This window comes from Pleurodeles waltl, chromosome 12 (genome assembly GCF_031143425.1).
Source record: "Pleurodeles waltl isolate 20211129_DDA chromosome 12, aPleWal1.hap1.20221129, whole genome shotgun sequence".
NCBI lineage: Eukaryota > Metazoa > Chordata > Amphibia > Caudata > Salamandridae > Pleurodeles > Pleurodeles waltl.
Window position 1 is genome coordinate 680,841,123 of NC_090451.1, and position 21,681 is coordinate 680,862,803.

General features: G+C 47.7%; 1 protein-coding gene across 10 annotated transcripts in view; it reads right to left on the reverse strand.

Moving 5' to 3' along the window:
* Positions 1-21,681, reverse strand: part of CHD3 (chromodomain helicase DNA binding protein 3) — a 1,503,198-nt gene that overhangs the window by 256,660 nt on the left and 1,224,857 nt on the right. For all 10 annotated transcript variants that reach the window (XM_069218663.1, XM_069218665.1, XM_069218664.1 and 7 more), the window contains one exon: positions 18,630-18,754. In XM_069218663.1, the coding sequence (XP_069074764.1) occupies positions 18,630-18,754 (125 nt within the window). The remainder of the gene's footprint in view (positions 1-18,629; positions 18,755-21,681) is intronic.

The following is a 21,681-nucleotide window of genomic DNA, read 5'->3' on the forward strand; positions in this document are numbered from 1 at the left end:
TCGAAGATGTTCCATGTGCGCTCCCCATCCGAGCAGTGACGCATCTGTTACGATGGTTTGAGCTGGAGGCTGTTGTTGGAACGGAATCCCCACCAAGAGATTGTCGGGTAGACACCACCACTTGTGGGACTGTAGGGCGTGGGGAGAAAGGAGGACTTTGCTCTCCCATTCGTCCATTAGTTGACTCCATTGATCCTCCAGGTTTTCCTGTAATGGTCTCATATGGAGGCGAGCATTGGGAACGAGATGGATACAAGACGCCATTGAGCCCAGTAGAGAAGCTATTACTCTTGCAGTGGTCTGTGGAGTCTCTTGCAGTTGTTTGCACTTTTGGAGAATCGATAATCGTCGTTCCTCCGAAGGAAACACCTTTCCTAGATTGGTATCTATAATGGCCCCTAAGTAATGCAACCTCTGAACAGGTGTTGCTGTGGATTTCAGGAGATTTACTTGAAGACCGAGCTTCTGCAACAGCTGTAGAGTCCATTTGAAATGTTGTTGCGCCTCTAGATAACTGGAGGCCTTTATGAGCCAATCGTCTAGATAGGGGTAGACAAATATTCGATGTTTCCTCAAGGGGGCGGCTACCACCGCCATGCATTTGGAAAAAGTCCTCGGCGTTGATTTGAGGCCAAAGGGCAGAACCGCAAATTGGTAATGACGTTTTCCGACGGTGAACCTTAGGAATTTTCGATGTTTCTTGGTCACCGGAATATGAAAGTAAGCGTCGCAAAGGTCTATTGCACAGAGCCAGTCGCCCTGACGAAGATGTGGGTAAATTTGGTGCAAGGATAGCATCCTGAATTTCTCTTTGCGAATCCACTTGTTTGCTGTCCTTAGATCTAAAATGGGACGAAACTCTTGCTTGTCTTTTTTGGGCACAAGGAAATACCTCGAATAAATCCCCTTCCCTTGCTGGCTGATCGGGACGGGTTCTATGGCTCTTTTTTGTAATAGAATGGTGACTTCTAATTGAAGAGCTTCGAGGTGTCGGCTGGTTGTTTTGGGTGGAACAGATGGTGGAGGACTGGTGAATCTGAGAACGTAACCATGTCTCACAATATTCAATACCCAGGCGTCTGATGTGATGCGTAGCCACTCGTCCAGATGATTTGAGATACTTCCCCCTACCGGAGTGGATAACGGAGGAGGGGGAAGCGAAGATTCAGGGCTTAGACGCGGGAGCCTGTCGATTTGTCTGAGTTTGAGGTGTTGAACGACCCCTTGTCGACCTTCGTTGTGTGGAGAAACCCCTATGATGCTGCTGCTGTTGCTGTTGCTGGGGGCGTGAAGACATCCAAGGTGGAGTCTGATACCTGTGGGTGAACAGTCTTCGTTGATATGGGCGGAATACCTTTCGCTGTTCTTTCGGTCGTTCCATGCCTACCGCTTTCAGGGTATCCAGCTCAGACTTCATTCTGGCCATCTCGTCATTGGCATGAGAGCCGAACAAAGTGGACCCTGAGAAAGGTAAATTTTGTATTCTCTGCTGTGCTTCAGGTTTAAGAGATGTAAGTCGCAGCCATGCATGTCTCCTGAGCGCTATTCCGTGAGCATAGCTATGTGCGGATAGTATCGAAGAATCCGCCGCAGCACTTATAACTTGGTTAGAAACCATACCTCCCTCGCCCACGACCTCCAGGAAATCTTCCCTTTTGTCCTTAGGAAGATGCTCCGCAAACTGCAGTACAGATTCCCAGAGGGCTCAATCGTATCTCCCTAATAAAGCAGTGGAACTGGCTGCTTTCATGGTGATGTATGCAGTAGAGCATACTTTTCTTCCTGCAGCATCAATCTTTCTGCTCTCTTTATCTGGAGGTGAAGAGGAAGACGGTGATGTAGCATGCAATTTCTTTGCTGCCACTATAACCACCGAGTCGGGTGCTGGGTCCGACCTCAAGAATAGAGGATCTTGTTCTGGTGGAAGGTATTTTTTTAATAAGTCTGGAGGGAGCAGACTTTGTTGCAGCCGGTGTAAGAAAAATGTCCATTGCCGGCTCAATAAGACCCGGAACCAGTGGAAGCAAAGGTCTCGAAGATGTCCTGTGATGCAAGGTCTCGAAGATTACTGACGTCGATGGGGCCGGCACCGCCAGCGGGATATTCAGTTTGGTTGCCCCTCGCACCAAGACCTCCTGGAATGTATTCACATCATCTATGGGGGACACTCTCGGGGACGGTGAGTCCGATAGGGTTGGAGAGTAGTCCCGTGTAGGCGAAGAAGAATGTCTATGATGTGAATGCTGAGATCTCTGTCGTGATTCATGACGATGGTGCCGAGAGGAATATGAACGTCCAGAACGCCTTACAGATCGCGTTGGAGTCCTCGGAACAGACTCTGAAGGAGGAGCCGGAAGAGGAGCCGTAGGTGTTACCGGTGTCTGCGGCAACGGCGACTGCCGAGGCGAGAGCTGTGGAGATGCTGGAAGCAGGATAAGTGAGGCCGAGGATTCCGACGTTGTATAAACCCTTCTAGGCCTCTTTGATTGTCGTCTCGACGTCGACACACTCCTCGACGTCAAAGTGCGGTGACGGCGAGTGCCTCTGGACGTCGATTCCTCTCGCCGTTGAGAACCTCTCGACGACGACCCTCGACGTCGTTGTGGTGACAGCGAACGTCTCTGACGGCGAGCACTCTCTCTCGACGTCGATCACCCTCGCCGTGTCGACGGCGAGTCTGACTCGGATCTCCTCGACGTGGAACGTCCTCGCCGTGTCGACGGAGACCCAGATCCTTTCGTCGTCGGGTGTCCACGCCGTCTCAGCGGCGAAATGGTTGTCGACGGCGAACAATGTCTTTTCCTCGCCGGCGAACCACTCCTCGACGGCGAACATGTTGGCGCCGTTCCTTGTCTCGACGTCGACGCCCTCGACGTCGTCGGAGACCTGTGCCGTTTTTCAGCAGGTCTGGTAGGAGTTATAGAGGAAACAGGTTGAGCCCTGGTAGAAGCCTGACCTTCTCCTCGCTCTGTGGTGGAATGGCCACTTTTACTCCTGTCCTCTCTCGCCTGAAGTCAGATTTTCTCCCTATCACGAAGAGTTCTTCTGGAGAAGGTTTTACAGATGTCACACGACTCCGGTTTGTGGCTGGATGGAAGACAAATTATGCAGACCCTATGTGGATCTGTTTTAGCCTTTTTTCTGCCACAAGAAGGACATTTGTCAAAAAGTGAAGGCATTTCTAAACTAGAAAAAAACTCAAAATTCTGTCAGAATTTAACAGAAAATAGTAGGAAATGATCAGTCAATGTTAAAAACGTTGAGTGAAATTGAAATTCTAAAGATTTTAAATGAATTTCTGTCACAAAAAGCTTTGTGAGGTAGAGCTCAATGCTTCAGGGTCCTGTCAGAAGGAGCCGGAAAAAAGAACTGAGGCAACTGCCTTTTGCTGTGCATGATGGGATACAGGAAGACTTTACTTTCTTAAAGGCACAGCTCTATTTACATTCTGTATAATGGCAGCCTATGGGCTACACTGCCCTGCATTGTTTTATTCTCATCAGAGGTGTAAATAAAGTATGAGAATGTACTTGTTATTACGTTTCAAGAATAAATAGGTGTTTGAACTTGAATTTACACTAATATTGATTTTTCTTTTCAACAATTTGGCCTGTGTAGCTGTTCACATAGGCTGCACAGTGTTATTCTTAAGTGTTTTTTGACAGACCTTTTTTCAAAGGGTTGGTATTTGCACTTAAGAATTATACTTCACACCAGTGCTCCGGGGTCCCCGCAGGCACGCGGAACTATTCAGTGCTTATGACTATACATGGAAATCCCCTACGAGAGAAGAGTTGAGCTCTCCTACTCCCTGTGATGCCATCACAGCACAGATTTCATAGCACAAGTCTGAGGAGTACATGTGATAGAAGTGAGATTCTGGCCAGGGAGGAGAGAAGGTTGTCTGTAAATATATGAAAGATACCTGGAGAAATTGAGTTACAGTAAGAAACTAATTTATTCTCCTGCATTGACTGTTTCATATATCCAGATGTTTGAATCAGATTAGAGAACTGTACACACCATTAGAATAAAGCAGGAAGAAAATATGTTACTTACATGTAACTGCAGTTCTCCAGTGTTGGAATCTTTCATAGATTCACATGCTTGAATCATTCCCCCTCGTCGAGATTGGAGTCCCCGGTAACCTGGCTATAATGGCAGTGAAAAGGACAGTTTATTAGCTTATCCATGTCCTCTTTCAAAAAAGGACCAAACTTGAACAATAACCAATCAGGCGACAGCACCCTCTAGAACACTCCCAACAGAGGCAGAGTCCCTCAGATTTTCAAGCACAAGGGGAATAGATAATCCCGAGCTATAAGGGGAGCCTCTCCGGGGAGGAGGGTGGGTCGCACGTAAATCTATGAAAGACACCAATACTGGAGAACTGCAGTTACAGGTAAGTAACTTATTTTCTTCTCCAGTATTGGATCTTTCATAGAATCACATGCTTGAATCAGAATAGCAAGTAGTTACTGTATTTGTATTTCTTATAGTATTAGCGCAAATAGTGGATGGTGGGCAGAAAATATATACATAACATTCATATGCAATATTTTATATATATATATATATATATATATATACACATCCTACATTAAAATCTGCATGAATACATAAACACATGGAACCAAAAGAGGCTCCACTTAATGAATTAAGTGGTGTAATAAAATCAATCCGACCGCTGTATGATTGCGTTGAGTCGAGTCCAGGTAATAATGCTGCATGAATAATATGCACACTTTTCCAAGTCGCTTCATGACACATCTTCACCAGAAGTACGTACGCAAACAAAGTAGTTGAAGTGGAACTGCCCCAGTTGAATGCACCCTATTTTTATATGTGAGGGGATTGCTAGTCTGGGTGGCAGAACAGGACTGCAGCTGAGTTGTTTAGTGTGATGTAAGTAGAAATTTTAGATATCATTTAATACCTAGAGTATGAATAGACCTCTCAGCTGGTGATGCTGAATTCAGGAGAAAGGTCCAAAATATTATAGGCTCATTGAGGCAAAATCTGAAGGAACCTTGGGAATAAATCTGTGGATTGGTTCAGAGAAGAACTAAATTGCCTGTGAGACGCAAGAAGGCTCTTGTGTTGAGAAAGTCTGCATCTTCTCTACCCTAGTTTTTGAGGTGAGCACCAGTAACAAGACGACCTTCCATGCGAGAAATATGAGGTGTGCTATGTTCAGGTGCCAGTCTGAGGAAGCAGCCCTTTCTGTAGGAAAACACTGAATAAATCTTTTATGAATTCTTTGATGATTCTGCAAGAGTAGAAAGTAAAAATGTGATGAACAGCCATATCTTGATACTGCTGTAAGCTGTACCTTAAGGAACGCATGTACCAACTGTGACTGAGCCAGTGATAGGAGATAAGATAGTTATTTGCCAGATTATGCTAGTAGAGGATGTTGGTTTGATTTTCTGGTGCCAGCGGCAGAAACTTTCCCATTAATGTTTACGTGTCCTTATTGTGGTGTCCTCCTTGACTTGGAGAGAATACACCTGCAGTTCTGAGGAATATTGAGATCTTTGGATTGATGGAATTTAGGAGCTGTGCGCCTAAGAGGAGAGAAGTCATGCCAGGATCAAGGACCTGGCCTTAGTTTATCATCAAAGGTTTACAGAGTGTTGGTAGGTGAATGTGGTTGTATTCTGATAGCAGGAGAAGCTCAGTGAACCAATGCTGAACTATCCACCTGGGGGCTATCAGGACAAGAGAACACTGCTTTGCTTTCCTCTTGGTGAGAATATTTGGTATTAAAGGTATTGAGGAAAAAGGTAGATATAGATCCTGGAGCATCTGTCGAAAGGCATTCCACCAAGATACTGGATGTGGATGCCAACTTGCATAGAACTGGCATTTGCCAGTTTAGTTTGTTGCAAAGCCAGTTTGCCCAGAACAAGAAGATCATGCTTAGAGCCGAATGATCAAATTATCCTGTGCTGAAGGAGACCATATAAAAGGATTGTTTCTGGAAATACTTGTTAATTTCTGGAGGTGTATGCTGAATGGACACTCCTCTGTTTTCTGGTTTATGAGGCAAAACCAAGAATAGAAGCCGTATTCTTGCTGTGAATGTGGGTTTCTCTCTATAGACCCTTTGGTCAGAGTAGCTAGCACTTCCAAAGGCAGATGGCGGACTCTGGATGAACTGCAACATATATGTATATATGACGAGATCCAGTACTTATTTGTCGATGCTATTTTCTGCCATAGATTACAAAATTTTTGGAACAGTTTTTCCCGCTAGAAGGTGTAATCAGCACCATAATGTTGTCCCTGTAGGTAAGCTAGCCTAAGTGCTACTGAGAGTGTTGCTAAGTCAGATACTAATCAATGGATAATTGTCGTTTTTGGGCCCTTCTAAAGATTGTTTCATTCAAAATTGTAATGCCCCAAAAGATCTTGCAGTGTCAAGAGTCACCGTTGACTGCTTCCAAGTAGTCGTCAACATACATACAGAGCGTCGGCATGGTACTATAAAATATTAGATATATTTGTACCTCAAATTTTTAAATGTTGTGGTCTTGATCCGTAAAATCCAAGGACCATTGACCCTGCCAGTTGTGGGAATACTATTGAAGTTTTATCTATAGCACAGTCTATGCTGATATCTCACTTCACTACAGCAGCATTATTTTTTTCCATCTTCCGGCAAACATTTTATTTATGTGGCCATGTCTGACCACATCTGGTGGCTATACCTGCCCCGTATTACCAGTGAATTGGCAGCCTGTACAGTAGTCTGGACCTAGATGAGAATGTGTCCTTGCCGGTTAGGCGGAATTATGAATGATAGGGTTTTCCATGATTGTGATTCCTCCTGGAAATATCAGCAATTGGAATAGGTTTTACAGCTTTCCTATTTAAATTCATAAAGAAAAAACAAACTAAGTTCTTGTTTGTTATAGGAAACTGGAAGTATTTGGTCGCTCGCTCCGAAGAGTATGGAAACCCCCAAAATAAATCTGGTGGGGAAATCCACCAGTTGTGGCTGTAATATGCTCTGAAGCTCTAGTATGAGATACATGGACCTGACCCATGCTCTGCAGTTGGAGGCAGAATGGTGTAATTGCTCCATATATTTCCCCTCAATGTATTGACTGTTGAAAGCATGCTCATATTGGTACCTCAATGCTTGACACTAAATTATTCTGGATTATGTGTGTTTTGCTCGTTGACAATTACGTGTTTTCGTCTTAATTTGTATTGTGATCAAGTTCGATGAGGCGGATGTAAGCGACTAGGCTCATGCAAACAATGTTTGTTGTTGAAGAGGCCTTCGCTGCAGACGAGGCCTTCATAGAGGATGCAGTCATAGGCAAGACCGTCATCGACTAAGCATACAGAGACAAGGCCGTCGTAGATGTGGTTCCATAGACTAGGTCATTTGTAGGCAAGGCCATAGTAGTAGACAACCATCCGACGAGGCTGTCGCAGATGAACATCGCAGATGAGACTGTCACAGATGACTATCATAGAAGAGTATATGATAGTCGTAGACGACCATCGTAAGTGAGGTTGTCATAGACTAGCTTCATAGATGAGGTCGCCGTAGACGACCGTCATAGATGATACTGCCATCATATATGAGGCTGTCGTAGATGGCCATCATAGATGAGGCTGTCATATAGAACTACCATACATGAGGATATCATAGACAATCATCATAGATGAGGATGTCATAGACAACCATCATAGATGAGGATGTCATTGACAACCATCATAGATGAGGCTGTCGTGGATGAGCATCGTAGATGAGGACGTCATAGATGAGCATCTTAGATGAGGCCCTCGTAGACAGCCATCGTAGATGAGGCCATCGTAGGCAACCATCGTAGATGAGGCCGTCATAAGAGACCATTGTAGATGAGGCCCTCATCATCGACCACCTTAGACGGCCATCATCGCCGACCACCGTAGACGACCGCCGTCGACGACCATCGTAGACAACCACTGTAGATGACCACTGTAGGTGGTCAGGTACAAGAATGCCAGGATCAGTGAGAGGAGCCTGGGCTGCATGTTTAGCTGGACTGCTGGCAGTGTGGACACCATAAGGACCAGCGTTGTCATGTTGCACCTGGGAAGTGAGAATCAAGTAACAGTGATCTACCTTTGCAATCCTCAGCACTGTGGGGATGAGGAGAAATGGACGCAAGGCATTTGTGAAGATGTTCAACCATGTCATCAAAAGGAATATAAGATAGCACTCATTTACAACATGGTATGTTTAAACACTTTTTTTAACAAAACGCTGTAACTTTACAAAGCATTACTTTACCACATTGCACTTTACCATGCATAAGCGCTGGTTAAGTACCCTTTTTATGTGTACCAGATGGTAAAGGTAACTTTAAAATAGGCTGCCTGGTACTTGCTTCACTTTTAAAGACTGCATGGTAATGGTGCTGCATGGTAAAAAAAACTACTTGTAAAGGTGACATACCCATCAAAAAGCATTGCCTTGGGACTCTGGCTGCCAGAACCTGCTGGCGTAGTACAGTCATTTCTTGTTTGGATGAATAGTGATTAGTTTTAGAGTAGGATGGCCTCACACATGCAGTGTGATGTAAACATGTTGGTGTAAGTGCAGCACCCGTTTAGGCAGTCTGCAGAAGCTTGGCTGAGCATATCTGCCCAATAATGCTAGCATCCTGGGGGATGTTCCACTGTGACGCCCACCTTGTTGGAGATTACCAAATTCCATAGCATTTGTGCTGCTTCTGACAAATAATGGGCCCTCGTTCCTCCTTGGTTTGAGAAGTAGTACATTGAGTTTGTTTTGTCCAATCTGATGAGCATACTTGTCTAGCTATTCTGGGAAGGAACCCGTGTAGGCCCAGCTTTATTGCCCAGCTTCTCCATATTTGACTAATTGGCTTCTCTTCGTTAATTCTTGCATATGGGCTTCTCAGGCCTTCATGAATGCATCCATAGTCATCACTATTCTGTTTGTCGATGGATGAAATTGTTTGCTTGTGTTGACATATGACAGTAATCTTCACCACAGCAATGTATGTTTGAGAATTCTGGTCACCCGGAATGTATTGTCCCAAGCACCCTCTATTTGACTCCCATCACAGTCTACCTCATTCTATATGGGTCTTATACTGACTTTGCAGAAGTGTAACAGTTCTACACAGGAGGACATAAGGCCTAGAAGGGACTAGTATATTCTGCCATTAACTGTTTGTTTGGAGCAGAACACTTTTGCCATTGACTGCAGTTTTACCATTCTCTCTGCTAAAGGAAGGGTATTCCTCACCTGCGTGTCGAAGATAGCTATCAGGAACTCGTGATCCTGGCTGGGTCAAGAAAAGATGTTTACCTGCATAGCATCAGATACATTTTTTTAACAAGTTGACGCAGGAGGCTGTAGAGGTATTTTTTTCTTCCTTGATGGGTCTCTAATGAGCCAGTCATCCAAGAACAGGCATACCTTGTGGCACTATACAGCAGTAGGCAGATACCTGTGCTAGGCCTTTTGAACATTTTGGAAGCAAATTTGAGCCTAAAACGGAGTGCCTTAAGTTGTTAGCTCTGCCTGACACTGAAAAGCGGAGCCATTTTCTGCGGTTTTGACAAAAGGGGATGTAAAACTATGCATTTAGGGAGGTAAGGTATTCCCCTTCCTCAAGCAGTGGAAGGGCTTTTGGCAGGGTTATCTTCTAAAAGAATCATGTCCTTAGGGACTTGTTTATATCTCTGAGGTCCACAATAGGCCTCCGTTGTCCAGTCCCTGATGTCTTTGTGCTTTCGAGATGGCATTTTTGCTCCCCTTGGAAGTAGGAGGAGAATCTACCACAAGTGTAGATGGTTCTCCTTTCTCAGTGGGTGATTTGGTGGACTTAAACATATTCAATGGAATATCCTAAATGTACAAGTTACTTACCTTCGGTAACAAAATATCTGTCAGAGACATATTCTAGTTGCAGATTCCTTACCTTTGAATTTCCCCAGGCGTCAGACTGGATCCAGAGAATTTTTCTTCGAGCAGTACCTCTGAGTGCCGTCAGGTGGCATCCGTCGACTCCACGTGCGTCATGCTCGCTGTGATGACGTTTGCAGTCGTATATAGGCACCACCCCAGCTCGCTGATGTTTCTTTTCACGACTTTCCACGCCAGTAGCGCGGAGCCATGAAGAACACTGAGAGTAGAGCGCCAAAACTAAGGCCCTCAAGGGAAAGTTCCTGTCCTTAGAAATCAGTTAGCAGTGCGGGGAGGATGGGCGGGTCGGTAAGGAATCTGCAACTATAATATGTCTCTACCAGATATTTTGTTACTGAAGGTAAGTAACTTGTACATCTGACAGAGACTTCTAGTTGCAGATTCCTTAACTTTGAATAGATACCTGAGCAATAGAATCCGCGGTGGCCGGCCTGCGAACTAAGATCACACCAAAAAGTCCTGCAGGACCGAACGGCCAAAGTAGCCGTCCCTTAGGACCTGATTGTCCAGGCAGTAGTGCTTGGTAAAAGTGTGCAGAGATGCCCACGTTGCTGCCTGACAAATATCCAGGACTGGAACGCCCCGTGCTAACGCTGTGGTAGCAGCAGTAGCTCAGGTGGAGTGAGCTCTCAAACCTTCAGGGGGTTGCTTTTTAGCCAGAGCGTAGCACATTTTGATGCATAAGAGTACCTGTAGGAAAATGGCTCCCTGTTGCAGTTGCCCCCCACATTTTGCCTGATATTGATGCTGACTTGACTAAGAAGTGAGCTGGGACCCTGCTAACCAGGCCCCAGCACCAGTGCTCTTTCACTAAAAATGTACCATTGTTTCAACAATTGGCACACCCCTGGCACACAGACGAAAAGCATCGCGGAGCAAATGCTGCCTTGGAAACTCCAACGCGCGAAACAGCTGACATTGCACTTTCTCTACGGAGGCGAACAAGTCTAACCAAGGTTCTCCCCACTGCAGGAAGAGACCTTGCGCCACGTCCAGATTGAGACACCATTCGCGATCGACAATGCTTCGTCGACTGAGTTCGTCTGCTCTGGCATTCAAGGAGATTGCCAAGTGTTGAACCACCAGGGAAATGCCCTGATGTTCCAGCCAGACGAAGAGCCTCTTGAGAAAGAGTCCATGACCCCACTCCGCCTTGTTTGAGTAATACTACATGGCTGTGGTGTTGTGTAAGGAAATGCCTCCTTGGCATGGTTACCCCCTACATTTTTGCCTTTGCTGATGCTAAGTTATGATTTGAAAGTGTGCTGGGACCCTGCTACCCAGGCCCCAGCACCAGTGTTCTTTCCCTAAACTGTACCATTGTCTCCACAATTGGCACAACCATGGCACTCAGGTAAGTCCCTTGTAAGTGGTACCCCTGGTACCAAGGGCCCTGATGCCAGGGAAGGTCTCTAAGGGCTGCAGCATGTCTTATGCCACCCTAGGGACCCCTCACTCAGCACATGCACACTGCCTCAAAGCTTGTTGTCTGTGAACACCTGCACTGCTTTCCCCTTGAGGGAGGGAAGAAATGCTGTCAATGCTAGTCGAATCGCTCAGAGCTCCAGAAGATTGATATGGAGACCAGTTACCGCTGGAGACCAGATACCTCTGATATCTGCCTCTCCCAAGTGGCCACCCCATCCCAGAAGGGACACATCTGTCACGATTGTAAGGTCTGGTTGGGGAAAGGAGAGGGATGTGCCCTTGACCCAATCCTGATTTGTTAATCACCACTGCAGGTCTTTCGCAGTCCCTTCCGAGATCTGGACCTTGTGGGAGAGATTCCCCTGATGCTGCGCCCACTGGAACTTCAGGTCCCACTGCAGAACCTGCATATGCCATCTGGCATTTTGAACCAACAGGATGCAGGAGACCATGAGGCCCAGAAGCTTCAGAGTCATTCTCACCGAAATCCAGGATAGAGGCTGAAACATCGGTATCATAGCCCGAATATCCTGGACTCGCTTTTTGGGAGGATATGCCAGAAACTCCACTGTATCCAGAAAAGCTCCAATGAAAGGGAGCGTCTGAGAAGGAGTCAGGTGTGACTTCGGCATGTTGATAGTGAACCCCAGCGAATGCAAAAGGTTCGCCGTAGTCTGGCGGTGGGAGACGAATGTCTGGAGCGAGTTCGCCTTCAACAAGCAATCATCGAGGTAGGGGAACACTGGGACCCCTAACCTGCGCAGATGAGCTGCTACCACTACCATCACTTTCGTGAACACCCGAGGGGAACTGGTAAGGCCAAAGGGGAGCACGGTAAACTGAAAGTGCTCATGACCTACCACGAATCATGGGTAACGCCAGAGGGCCGGCAAGACGGGAATGTGAAAGTTTGTGTCTTGCAAGTCCAACGCTACCATCCAGTCTCCGGGATCCAGGGCAGATAGGACCTGAGCCAATGTTAACATTTTGAACTTCTCCTTTTTTGAGGAAGAGATTGAGGGACCGAAGATCTAATAGAGGTCAAAGACCTTTGTCCTTTTAGGAACCAAAAAGTAGAGGGAATAGCAACCACGACCTACTTCTGGCAACAGAACCCACTCTATAGCTCCTTTGGCCAAAAGGGCTTGGACTTCCTTGCGGAGAAGCGCGATCCTCCAATATCTGAATGTATGAAGGTGGCATGGCTGGAGGAGATGTCTCGAAGGGGTGGGAGTAGCCCCTTTGGACAATCTGGAGTACCCACCTGTCCGAGGTAATGGCTTGCCATTGGGGCAGGTGATGGCGTATCCTGCCACCTACTGTCTCCTGATGTGCCTATGGACTAAGAAGGCTTGGAGGCTGAGGAGGTGGCGGAGGTGGACTGGGCAACCCGCTGGCTCCCTGATCCCCGGGAACGTGGGATCCCACGTCCGCGGCCACGCAGGGGCTGTACAGCATGCGTGGGTCTGTGGCCAGGTGTAAAAGGACGCAGTTGGGTGCCCCTTCTGTAGCCACGAAAGGGGCGAAAAGAGGACTGCTGGGTTCTAGGTGTAGGCACGAGGCCAAAGGACCGGGCTGTGGCTCAGGAATCCTTAAAGCGCCTGAGCGCCGAGTCCGCCTTGTCTCCGGAGAGATGTGTGCCATCAAAGGGCATATCCATCAAGGATTGCTAGACATCCCCTGTAAAGCCAGACGTTCTCAGCCAGGCGTGTCGTCTCAGTGCCACCGTTGATGCAACTGATCTGCCCAGAGAGTCGGTCGTATCCAGTCCACAACGAATTATGAACTTAGCTGCATCCCTCCCATCTGTTATGGCTTGGGAGAGAGAGGACAGCCTGGGCCTCCTCCAGAACAGCAAGTAGCACTTGCACGACCGTATCCCAGAGAACATGGGAATAGCGGCCCAAAAGGCATGTGGTGTTCACGGACCGCAGCGCTAGACTGTTGGAAGAAAACAACTTTTTCTCCAAATTATCCAGTCTTTTTGATTCCCTATCCGGGGGTGCGGCAGGGAATGCGCCAGATGAAGAAGAAGCCTGAATGACAAGGCTCTCAGGCGTGGGGTGTTGGGTCAGGAATTTTGGGTCTGACAGCGCAGGCTGAAGGAGGCGGGCAATCGTTCTATTCACAAGAGCCCCAGTGCTGGGTCTGTACCAAGTACCCAAAAGGACATCTGTCAGAGCTTCATTGAAGAGTAAAAGGGGCTTAAAGGAGGAAGACCCCGGATAAAGCAGGTCGGTTAGGATGTTAAGCCTAACCTCCACAGAAGGAAGCTCGAGGCCCAAGACCTCAGATGCCCTTCTCACCACCATAAAGTAAGAAGCACCCTCCTCCGTAGCCACGCTAAGAGGAGAGAATGTACCAGTGTCAGGGGAGGTGTCTAGTCCACTGACATCACCCAAATCCTGCACCTAGTCCATTTGGGGGACACGCTGGTGTTCTAAAGGGTCCAGCGACCCCTCCATACTCTCCGCGTATGCATACCGACAAGAATAAGGGTCTGGATCAACCCTGGGCCCAGGAGAGCCCATGGAGAACGGAATCGGCGTCGAGGGACAGCGTTCTGTCTCTCGGTCGTCGGGTATGAGTATGGGATCGACGTCGATTGTGGGCCCAACCGACATCGGGAGCGTCAACGTCTGACCCGACGCCCGGGAAGGTTGTCGTCGCACGACCGGCGTTGGGACGGAGCCGCGTTTGGACCCCAACCTACTCACCTGTGCCCGAAGGTTCCGAAGGTGGGTCGGACTGCCCGAAAATGAGGCGCATGGCCTCGTAAAAATCTTTGAGTCGGGCGGGGGTGGCTCCGGCTCCCGGGAAGTCAGGGAATCATAGAGCCGACCCAGTAGAAGGCTCCTTGAACGGAGGCCTAGAGCATCGACGCTCTTCCCGCGTCGTATCATCCGATCGAACGCTTGTCTTTCTTCGACAACTTCTTTTTGTGATCCGAATGTTCCGATGACTTGGAGGACGAGGAGTGGTGGTGACTCGCAGCCGATCTCAAGACCTTCCTCTCGAATGGGACCATGAGCGCCGCTGAGTCGAGTGTCGGGCCGCCATGAGCTTTAGGGACCGCTCCCTCAAAGATTTATGGCCCAAAACTCGGAGAGCGACTTCGGGTCGTGATCGCGCTCCAAACACCATAAGCACACAAGGTGCGGATCCGTCACCAACATAGTTCGGTGACAGGAGTGGCAGGGCTTGAATCTGGTCTTGTGGGACATCCTTCGACCCATCCATGAACTCGTCAAAAATACAACAAAAATGTCGACGTAGTCAAAAAATGAATGAGGTAGCGTTTCTCCGGATCTGCGCCTAGGCTGGCACGGAAAGAAAAGAACTGACGTCAGCGCGCTGGGGTGGCACCTATATACAACTGCGGCGTCATCATGGTGAGCACGACGTGAGTGAGGCCCGCGGAGCCAACCAATGCCACCAGATGGCGCGCAGAGGTACTGCTCGAAGAAAAATACTCCAGATCCAGTCTGACTCCTGGGGAAATTCAAAGGTAAGGAATCTGCAACTAGAAGTCTCTATCAGATGTACAATTTACAAAGCCAGCAGGTCAATGTTATGGACTCCCAAAGCAGCAAAAAAAAAGATTGTTCTCCAACTGGATGATTATGGGACATCAGGAGGTGCAGCTTGAAGATTTTGTTAAGCTCTTGTCTGGTTGTCCTGCAAGCCTGGTTGAAACACACTTCTCTAATACCCAGAGGTCTTGCCATAGCTTTGCATTTGGCCTCTGACAGATGTATGGTCCTGGTCCTCTCCCCCTTGTCTAGAGACATAGCAAGGCTACCCCTGACAACCATAATGACTGAAACCTCCAATAAATGCGTCTGATCACGTGCAGCCACAGAAAGTAGCAGATCTGGACCATGGGTACTGAAAAACTCACAGGGATCATGCAGTGTTAGTGCCCATTTTTTTATTTTGTTGGCTGACATCCAGATGTTTTCCAGATAACGTTTGCCCGTCAAACAGCATGTCGAAGACTTTGGATTGGCCGCCCATACAACGGACCATGGAATGCAGCCATCCTTGCCCCCTCAGGACGGCTTCTTCTGCAAGCTGGTGGAATTCTGCACTGAATAAATATATTGCTGGCTCATTCTTTGGCTCTAGCACTGACTTCCTTCCACCTATTTTCTGGGATTAGAATAATTAGTGATTACATATCATACTACATCTGGTGGCAGTGTTGACTAAGGATGGCCAAGGCATTTGCAGCTTGTAAGGAAATGCCTTCCTTGGTATGGTTACCCCCTGATGTTTTGCCTTTTGTGGATGCCAGTTATGATTGAAAGTGTGCTGGGACCCTGCTAACAAGGCCCAAGGAGGAGACACCTACCCGTCAGGACAGCCCCTCAGGTGCTCTGAGCTGAGGTAACCCCTGCCTTTAGAAATCCTTCATCTTGAGTTTGGAGGATTCCCCCAATAGGAATAGGGATGTGCCCCCCTCCCCTCAGGGAGGAGGCACAAAGAGGGTGTAGCCACCCTCAAAGACAGTAGCCATTGGCTACTGCCCCCCAGACCTAAACACACCCCTAAATTGAGTATGTAGGGGCAACCCTGAACCCAGGAAATCAGATTTCTGCAACCTACATATATAAGAAGGACTGCTGACCTGAAAGCCCCGCAGAGACGACGGGGATGACAACTGACTCGGCCACAGCACTGCCGGCCTGTCTCCAGACTCAAAGAACCTGCACAGCGACGCATCTGACAGGGACCAGCGACCTTTGAGGACTCAGAGGACTGCCCTGAACCTGAAGGACCAAGAACCTCCCAAGAACAGCGGCACTGTTCACCAACTGCAACATTTTTGCAACTTTGAAACAACTTTGAAAAAACTCTCCCTTCCTGCCGGAAGCATGAGACTTCTCACTGTGCACTCGACGCCCCCGGCTCGAGCTCCAGAGAACTAACACTGCAGAGAGGAGTACAAAGCGACTGCGACAACGTGAGTAACCTGAGTCGAACCCCCTGCACCCCCACAGCGATGCCTGCAGAGAGGATCCAGAGGCTCCCGCTAACCGCAACGGCCTGGTAACAAGGAACCCGATGCCTGGACCAAGCATTGCACCCGCAGCCCCCAGGACCGAGAGGAACCACCCACCAGTGCAGGAGTGACCAGCAGGCTGCCCTCATCCTAGCCTAGTCGGTGGCTGGCCCGAGAAGCCCCCCTGTGCCCTGCCTGCATCACCTAAGTGACCCCCGGGTCCCTCTATTGCTTCCTATAGCAAACCTGACGCCTAGTTTGCACACCTCACCCGGCCGCCCCTGTGCCACTATGGGTGTGTTTTGTGTGCCTGTTTGTGTCCCCCCCACTGCTCTAAGAAACACCCCTGGTCTGCTCTCTGAGGAAGCAGGTACTTACCTGCCAGCAGACCAGAACCGGATCACCCCGTTCTCCCTAGGCGCCTATGTGTTTTGGGCCCTCCTTTGACCTCTGAACCTGACCGGCTCAGTGTGGCTGGTGCAGTGACTTTGGGGTTGACTTGAGCCCCCAAAGGTGGGCTGCCTATGCCCAGGAGATTGACTGTGTAAGTGCTTTACTTACCTGCAAAACCTAACCAAACCTACCTCCCCCAGGAACTGTTGATTTTTGCACTGGGTCCACTTTTAAAATAGCTTATTGCCATTTTAACCTATACAGTGCATACTACTGCTTTAATTCAAAGTTCCATACTTACCTTTGTGAAGTACCTTGTATTTTATGTACTTTCCTCAAATCTTGAATCTTGTGGTTCTAAAATAAATTAAGAAAATATATTTTTCTATACAAAAAATATTGGACTTGATTTAAATCTTTGAGTGTGTGTTCCTCGTTTATTGCCTGTGTGTGTACAAGAAATGCTTAACACTACCCTCTGATAAGCCTACTGCTTGACCACACTACCACAGAATAGAGCATTAGAATGATCTAATTTTGCCACTATCAACCTCTAAGGGGTACCCTTAAACTCTGTGCACACTATCTCTCACTTTGTGATAGTATATACAGAGCCAACTTCTTACACAGCGTTTATAGAAGAGAAATCCATTGAACTGATCCTATGGCCCAGGTTATTTATCCATCGGCCCTTTCTGTCCAACTGGTGCAGAAGTCAATGTGCCCAGATTCCTCAGCCATCTTTATGCTGATGCTACTACAATGCAGGATGGTTACTTTTCCAAGCAGAGCACCAATACACCAATGCTTGTACAGCCACTGGTGTCTTCAATATTGTAACATCTTTTAACAACAAACCACGGAGTGTATAGAAAAGAGATCGATTTCATTGACTTTCAGGGCTGTTCCTTTAAAACACGGAGGAAGTACTGCTGCTCAACTGATGCCATGGAAAAGTTGAACTTTCTGATGACTCTTTCTAGCAGTGTATGGAAAATGGTTGTGTAGTGCTAAGTAGAAAGCAGGTTGAGTAGGAGAACTGGCATCCTCCTTTGGTAACATGCAATTTTCCCAATACAGTGTGCTCAAAGTCAATGAAATGTTCTTCACAGATGATGAGGTTCATATTCTTGTCAGCAGTGATAAAAGTAGTTGTGACAGTATCATAAGAGCTAAACTTTCATTTTTTTTGTTTTCCTGTAGATTCTCCACATTTTTTTTTGTGAGGCAGTGGCGGCAAGCACATTAGACAATAAGTCTAACTTTGAAAACTCCATGTTTCTGTTTTTGAATTGTCTTTGTTGGACTGCTTGTTGTAGCACAAAGAATCAACCCTAGAGCAAGTGGCATTGCCTTTGGAAAGGGGGATTTTCTTTCTTTGCTTTTACTAGTACCAACTAACCTCATTTCCACTCTCTACAGCCTTTAATGGGAAGGTAATACATATACCACAGCAAAATGCTTGAAGCTATAGGCAATAAATGCACTTATTATGAGGGTCATCAGTGTAGATTTTCTTCTACCCACAGTCAGAACAGGATTTGATGAGCGATTTCTTCTTGTCAGTCATGGTGGAAGTGTGTGACAGGATAGGATCCCTATGACTCAGAAGATGGAGATTCTTCATAGAAAAAACCTTAAAACAACTCACAACACACTGAATCCTGATGTTAAGACTGGTGAGGTCCTGGGAAGGTTAGCAAGGTCTCAGGTTGTATGGCAAACACTGCTTACTGCTATATAAGGTCCTAGGGATTTCTTGACTGATGAGGAATGCATGAGAATATATAAAAGATCCAGTTAAGCACAATCTCACACTGTTCTGAAATGCACAGGACAAACCTCAGAATCTGCTGGGTCACTGCACCTAGTTTCCTTCTCTTCCATCTTCTCCTCCTTGGCTTCTAACTCGTCCTTTTCTGTCGCTGCTCCTCCATTATCACATTTATCACTAGGTGCAGGTGTGGCTGGGAGGGAAAAAGGTCAAAAAAGAACATTACTTAAGTATATTCCTACTTTTCATGGTATCTCAATGTATTTACTTCCTATCAATTCACAGGCATGGAATATCCCTGACTTTCCTAGTGTTAGCTAACTGGAGCATGCAATCATTATGCTGAATTGTCTTTAAAATACTGTGCTGATATATTTTGGAACTCTACGGCAAGACAAAATGTTGCAAAACATTCCAAACAAAAGACAGTAGTGATATATGTAGGAAGCTGCCCTGGTGTGTGGTGAGCACCTATGGTGTTATCATCTTATACTAGGCCCAGGTAAACCCTATTAGTTAAGTGGTGGCAGTGTCTAGGAAGCTAGGGCTCTCTAGAGGTAGCTGTTGACGAGCAGGCAATAATTATCTAGGAGACATACAAAGCTTATGCAATACCACTACAGTCACACAACACTTACACACATGAAAGAACCACACAGTGTTTCAAAAATAAAGGTATTGTATTATAGTAACACAAATACTAAACTCCTGTATAGCCAATACCCCAACTGGAGGTAAGTAAACACACTGTTATAAACACAATAGCAATCAGTAAATAGCATAGAAAGCAATAGGCATTGGTAAAATCAATAGGAAATATTGAGGTCCCTAGGGGAGGGCCAAACCATATACTAAAAAATGGAATGTGAAAGGCAGTCCCCTACTAAAGGACGTGGAATCAGTAGAGGGGAGATGGAGGAACTAGGAACCCCAGGAGGTGAGTATCAGAGTGACCCCTAGCAACCTGGAGAGCAGAGATGAGCACCTGGTTTTCCCCAAAACAAACAGAAGGACATTGGAAAGGATTGTGCAAGACCCAGACAAGACTGGAAGAACCCAAAGGTGGATCCTGACAGAAGAGGACCTGTAAAGAATGGGGACCAAATACAGTTTGAGATGGAGTGTCTGGTTATGGCAGGAGCCACTACCCACCCTTCTGTGGATGCAGGACCAGGACGACGATGGATGAAGAAAATCAGCAGAGCAGCACAGGAGCAGAAGAGGAGTTCCAAAAGTGATGCAAGGGATGTCCCACGTCGGTGGTTGTGATGCAGTCAGTCAGTGGTGCTGGAAAACCACCAACAAGCCTTGGTAAATCCAAGAGTCAGAGAAGAAGGTTTTGCAAGGCTGAAGAGGACCAGGAAGGTCCAGGGGACTCGACCCAAGGAAGGGAGTCCAGGGTGACCCTCAGCAGCTGGGAGAGTCAGAAGATGAGGAGTGTAAGGAAATGCCTCCTTGGCATGGTTACCCCCTGAATTATTGCCTTTGCTGATGCCAAGTTATGTTTTGAAAGTGTGCTGAGGCCTGCTAACCAGGCCCCAGCAGCAGTGTTCTTTCCCTAAAACTGTATCTTTGTCTCCACAATTGGCACACCCTGGCATCCAGGTAAGTCCCTTGTAACTGGTACCCCTGGTACCAAGGGCCCTGATGCCAGGGAAGGTCTCTAAGGGCTGCAGCATATCTTATGCCACCATGGGGACCCCTCACTCAGCACAGACACACTGCTTGCCAGCTTGGGTGTGCTAGTGGGGAGAAAATGACTAAGTCGACATGGCACTCCCCTCAGGGTACCATGCCAACCTCACACTGCCTATGGCATAGATAAGTCACCCCTCTAGCAGGCCTTACAGCTCTAAGGCAGGGTGCACTATACCATAGGTGAGGGCATAGGTGCATGAGCACTATGCCCCTACAGTGTCTAAGCAAAACCTTAGACATTGTAAGTGCAGGGTAGCCATAAGAGTATATGGTCTGGGAGTCTGTCATAGACGAACTCCACAGCACCATAATGGCTACACTGAAAACTGGGAAGTTTAGTATCAAACTTCTCAGCACAATAAATGCACACTGATACCAGTGTACATTGTATTGTGAAATACACCCCAGAGTGCATCTTAGAGATGCCCCCTGAAAACATACCCGACTTCCAGTGTGGGCTGACTAGTTTTGCCAGCCTGCCACACACCAGACATGTTGCTGGCCACATGGGGAGAGTGCCTTTGCCACTCTGTGGCTAGTAACAAAGCCTGTACGGGGTGGAGGTGCCTCTCACCTCCCCCTGCAGGAACTGTAACACCTGGCGGTGAGCCTCAAAGGCTCACCCCCTTTGTTACAGCGCCACAGGGCATTCCAGCTAGTGGAGATGCCCGCCCCCTCCGGCCACTGCCCCACTTTTGGCAGCAAGGCCGGAGGAGATAATGAGAAAAACAAGGAGGAGTCACTGGCCAGTCAGGACAACCCCTAAGGTGCCCCGAGCTGAGGTGACTCTGACTTTTAGAAATCCGATGTGCCCCCCTCCCCTCAGGGAGGAGGCACAAAGAGGGTGTAGCCACCCTCAGGGCTAGTTGCCATTGGCTACTAACCCCCCAGACCTAAACACACCCCTAAATTGAGTATTTAGGGGCCCCCAGAACCTAGTAAAACAGATTCCTGCAACCTGAAGACGAAGAAGGACTGCTGACCTGAAAGCCCTGCAGAGAAGACGGAGACACCAACTGCTTTGGCCCCAGCCCTACCGGCATGTCTCCCCACTTCAAGAAAAACTGCAACAGCGACGTGTCCCCCAGGGCCCAGCGACCTCTGAAGCCTCAGAGGACTACCCTGCATCTAAAAGGACCAAGAACTCCCGAGGACAGCAGCCCTGTTCCACAAAGACTGCAACTTTGCAACAAAGAAGCAACTTTTAAAGACCACACGTTTCCCGCCGGAAGCGTGAGACTTTCCACTCTGAACCTGACGCCCTGGCTCGACCTGCGGAGAACCAACACTACAGGGAGGACTCCCCGGTGACTGCGACCCTGTGAGTAGCCAGAGTTGACCCCCCTGAGCGCCCCCCACCGACGCCTGCAGAGGAAATCCAGAGGCTCCCCATAACCGCAACTGCCTGCTTCAAAGAACCCG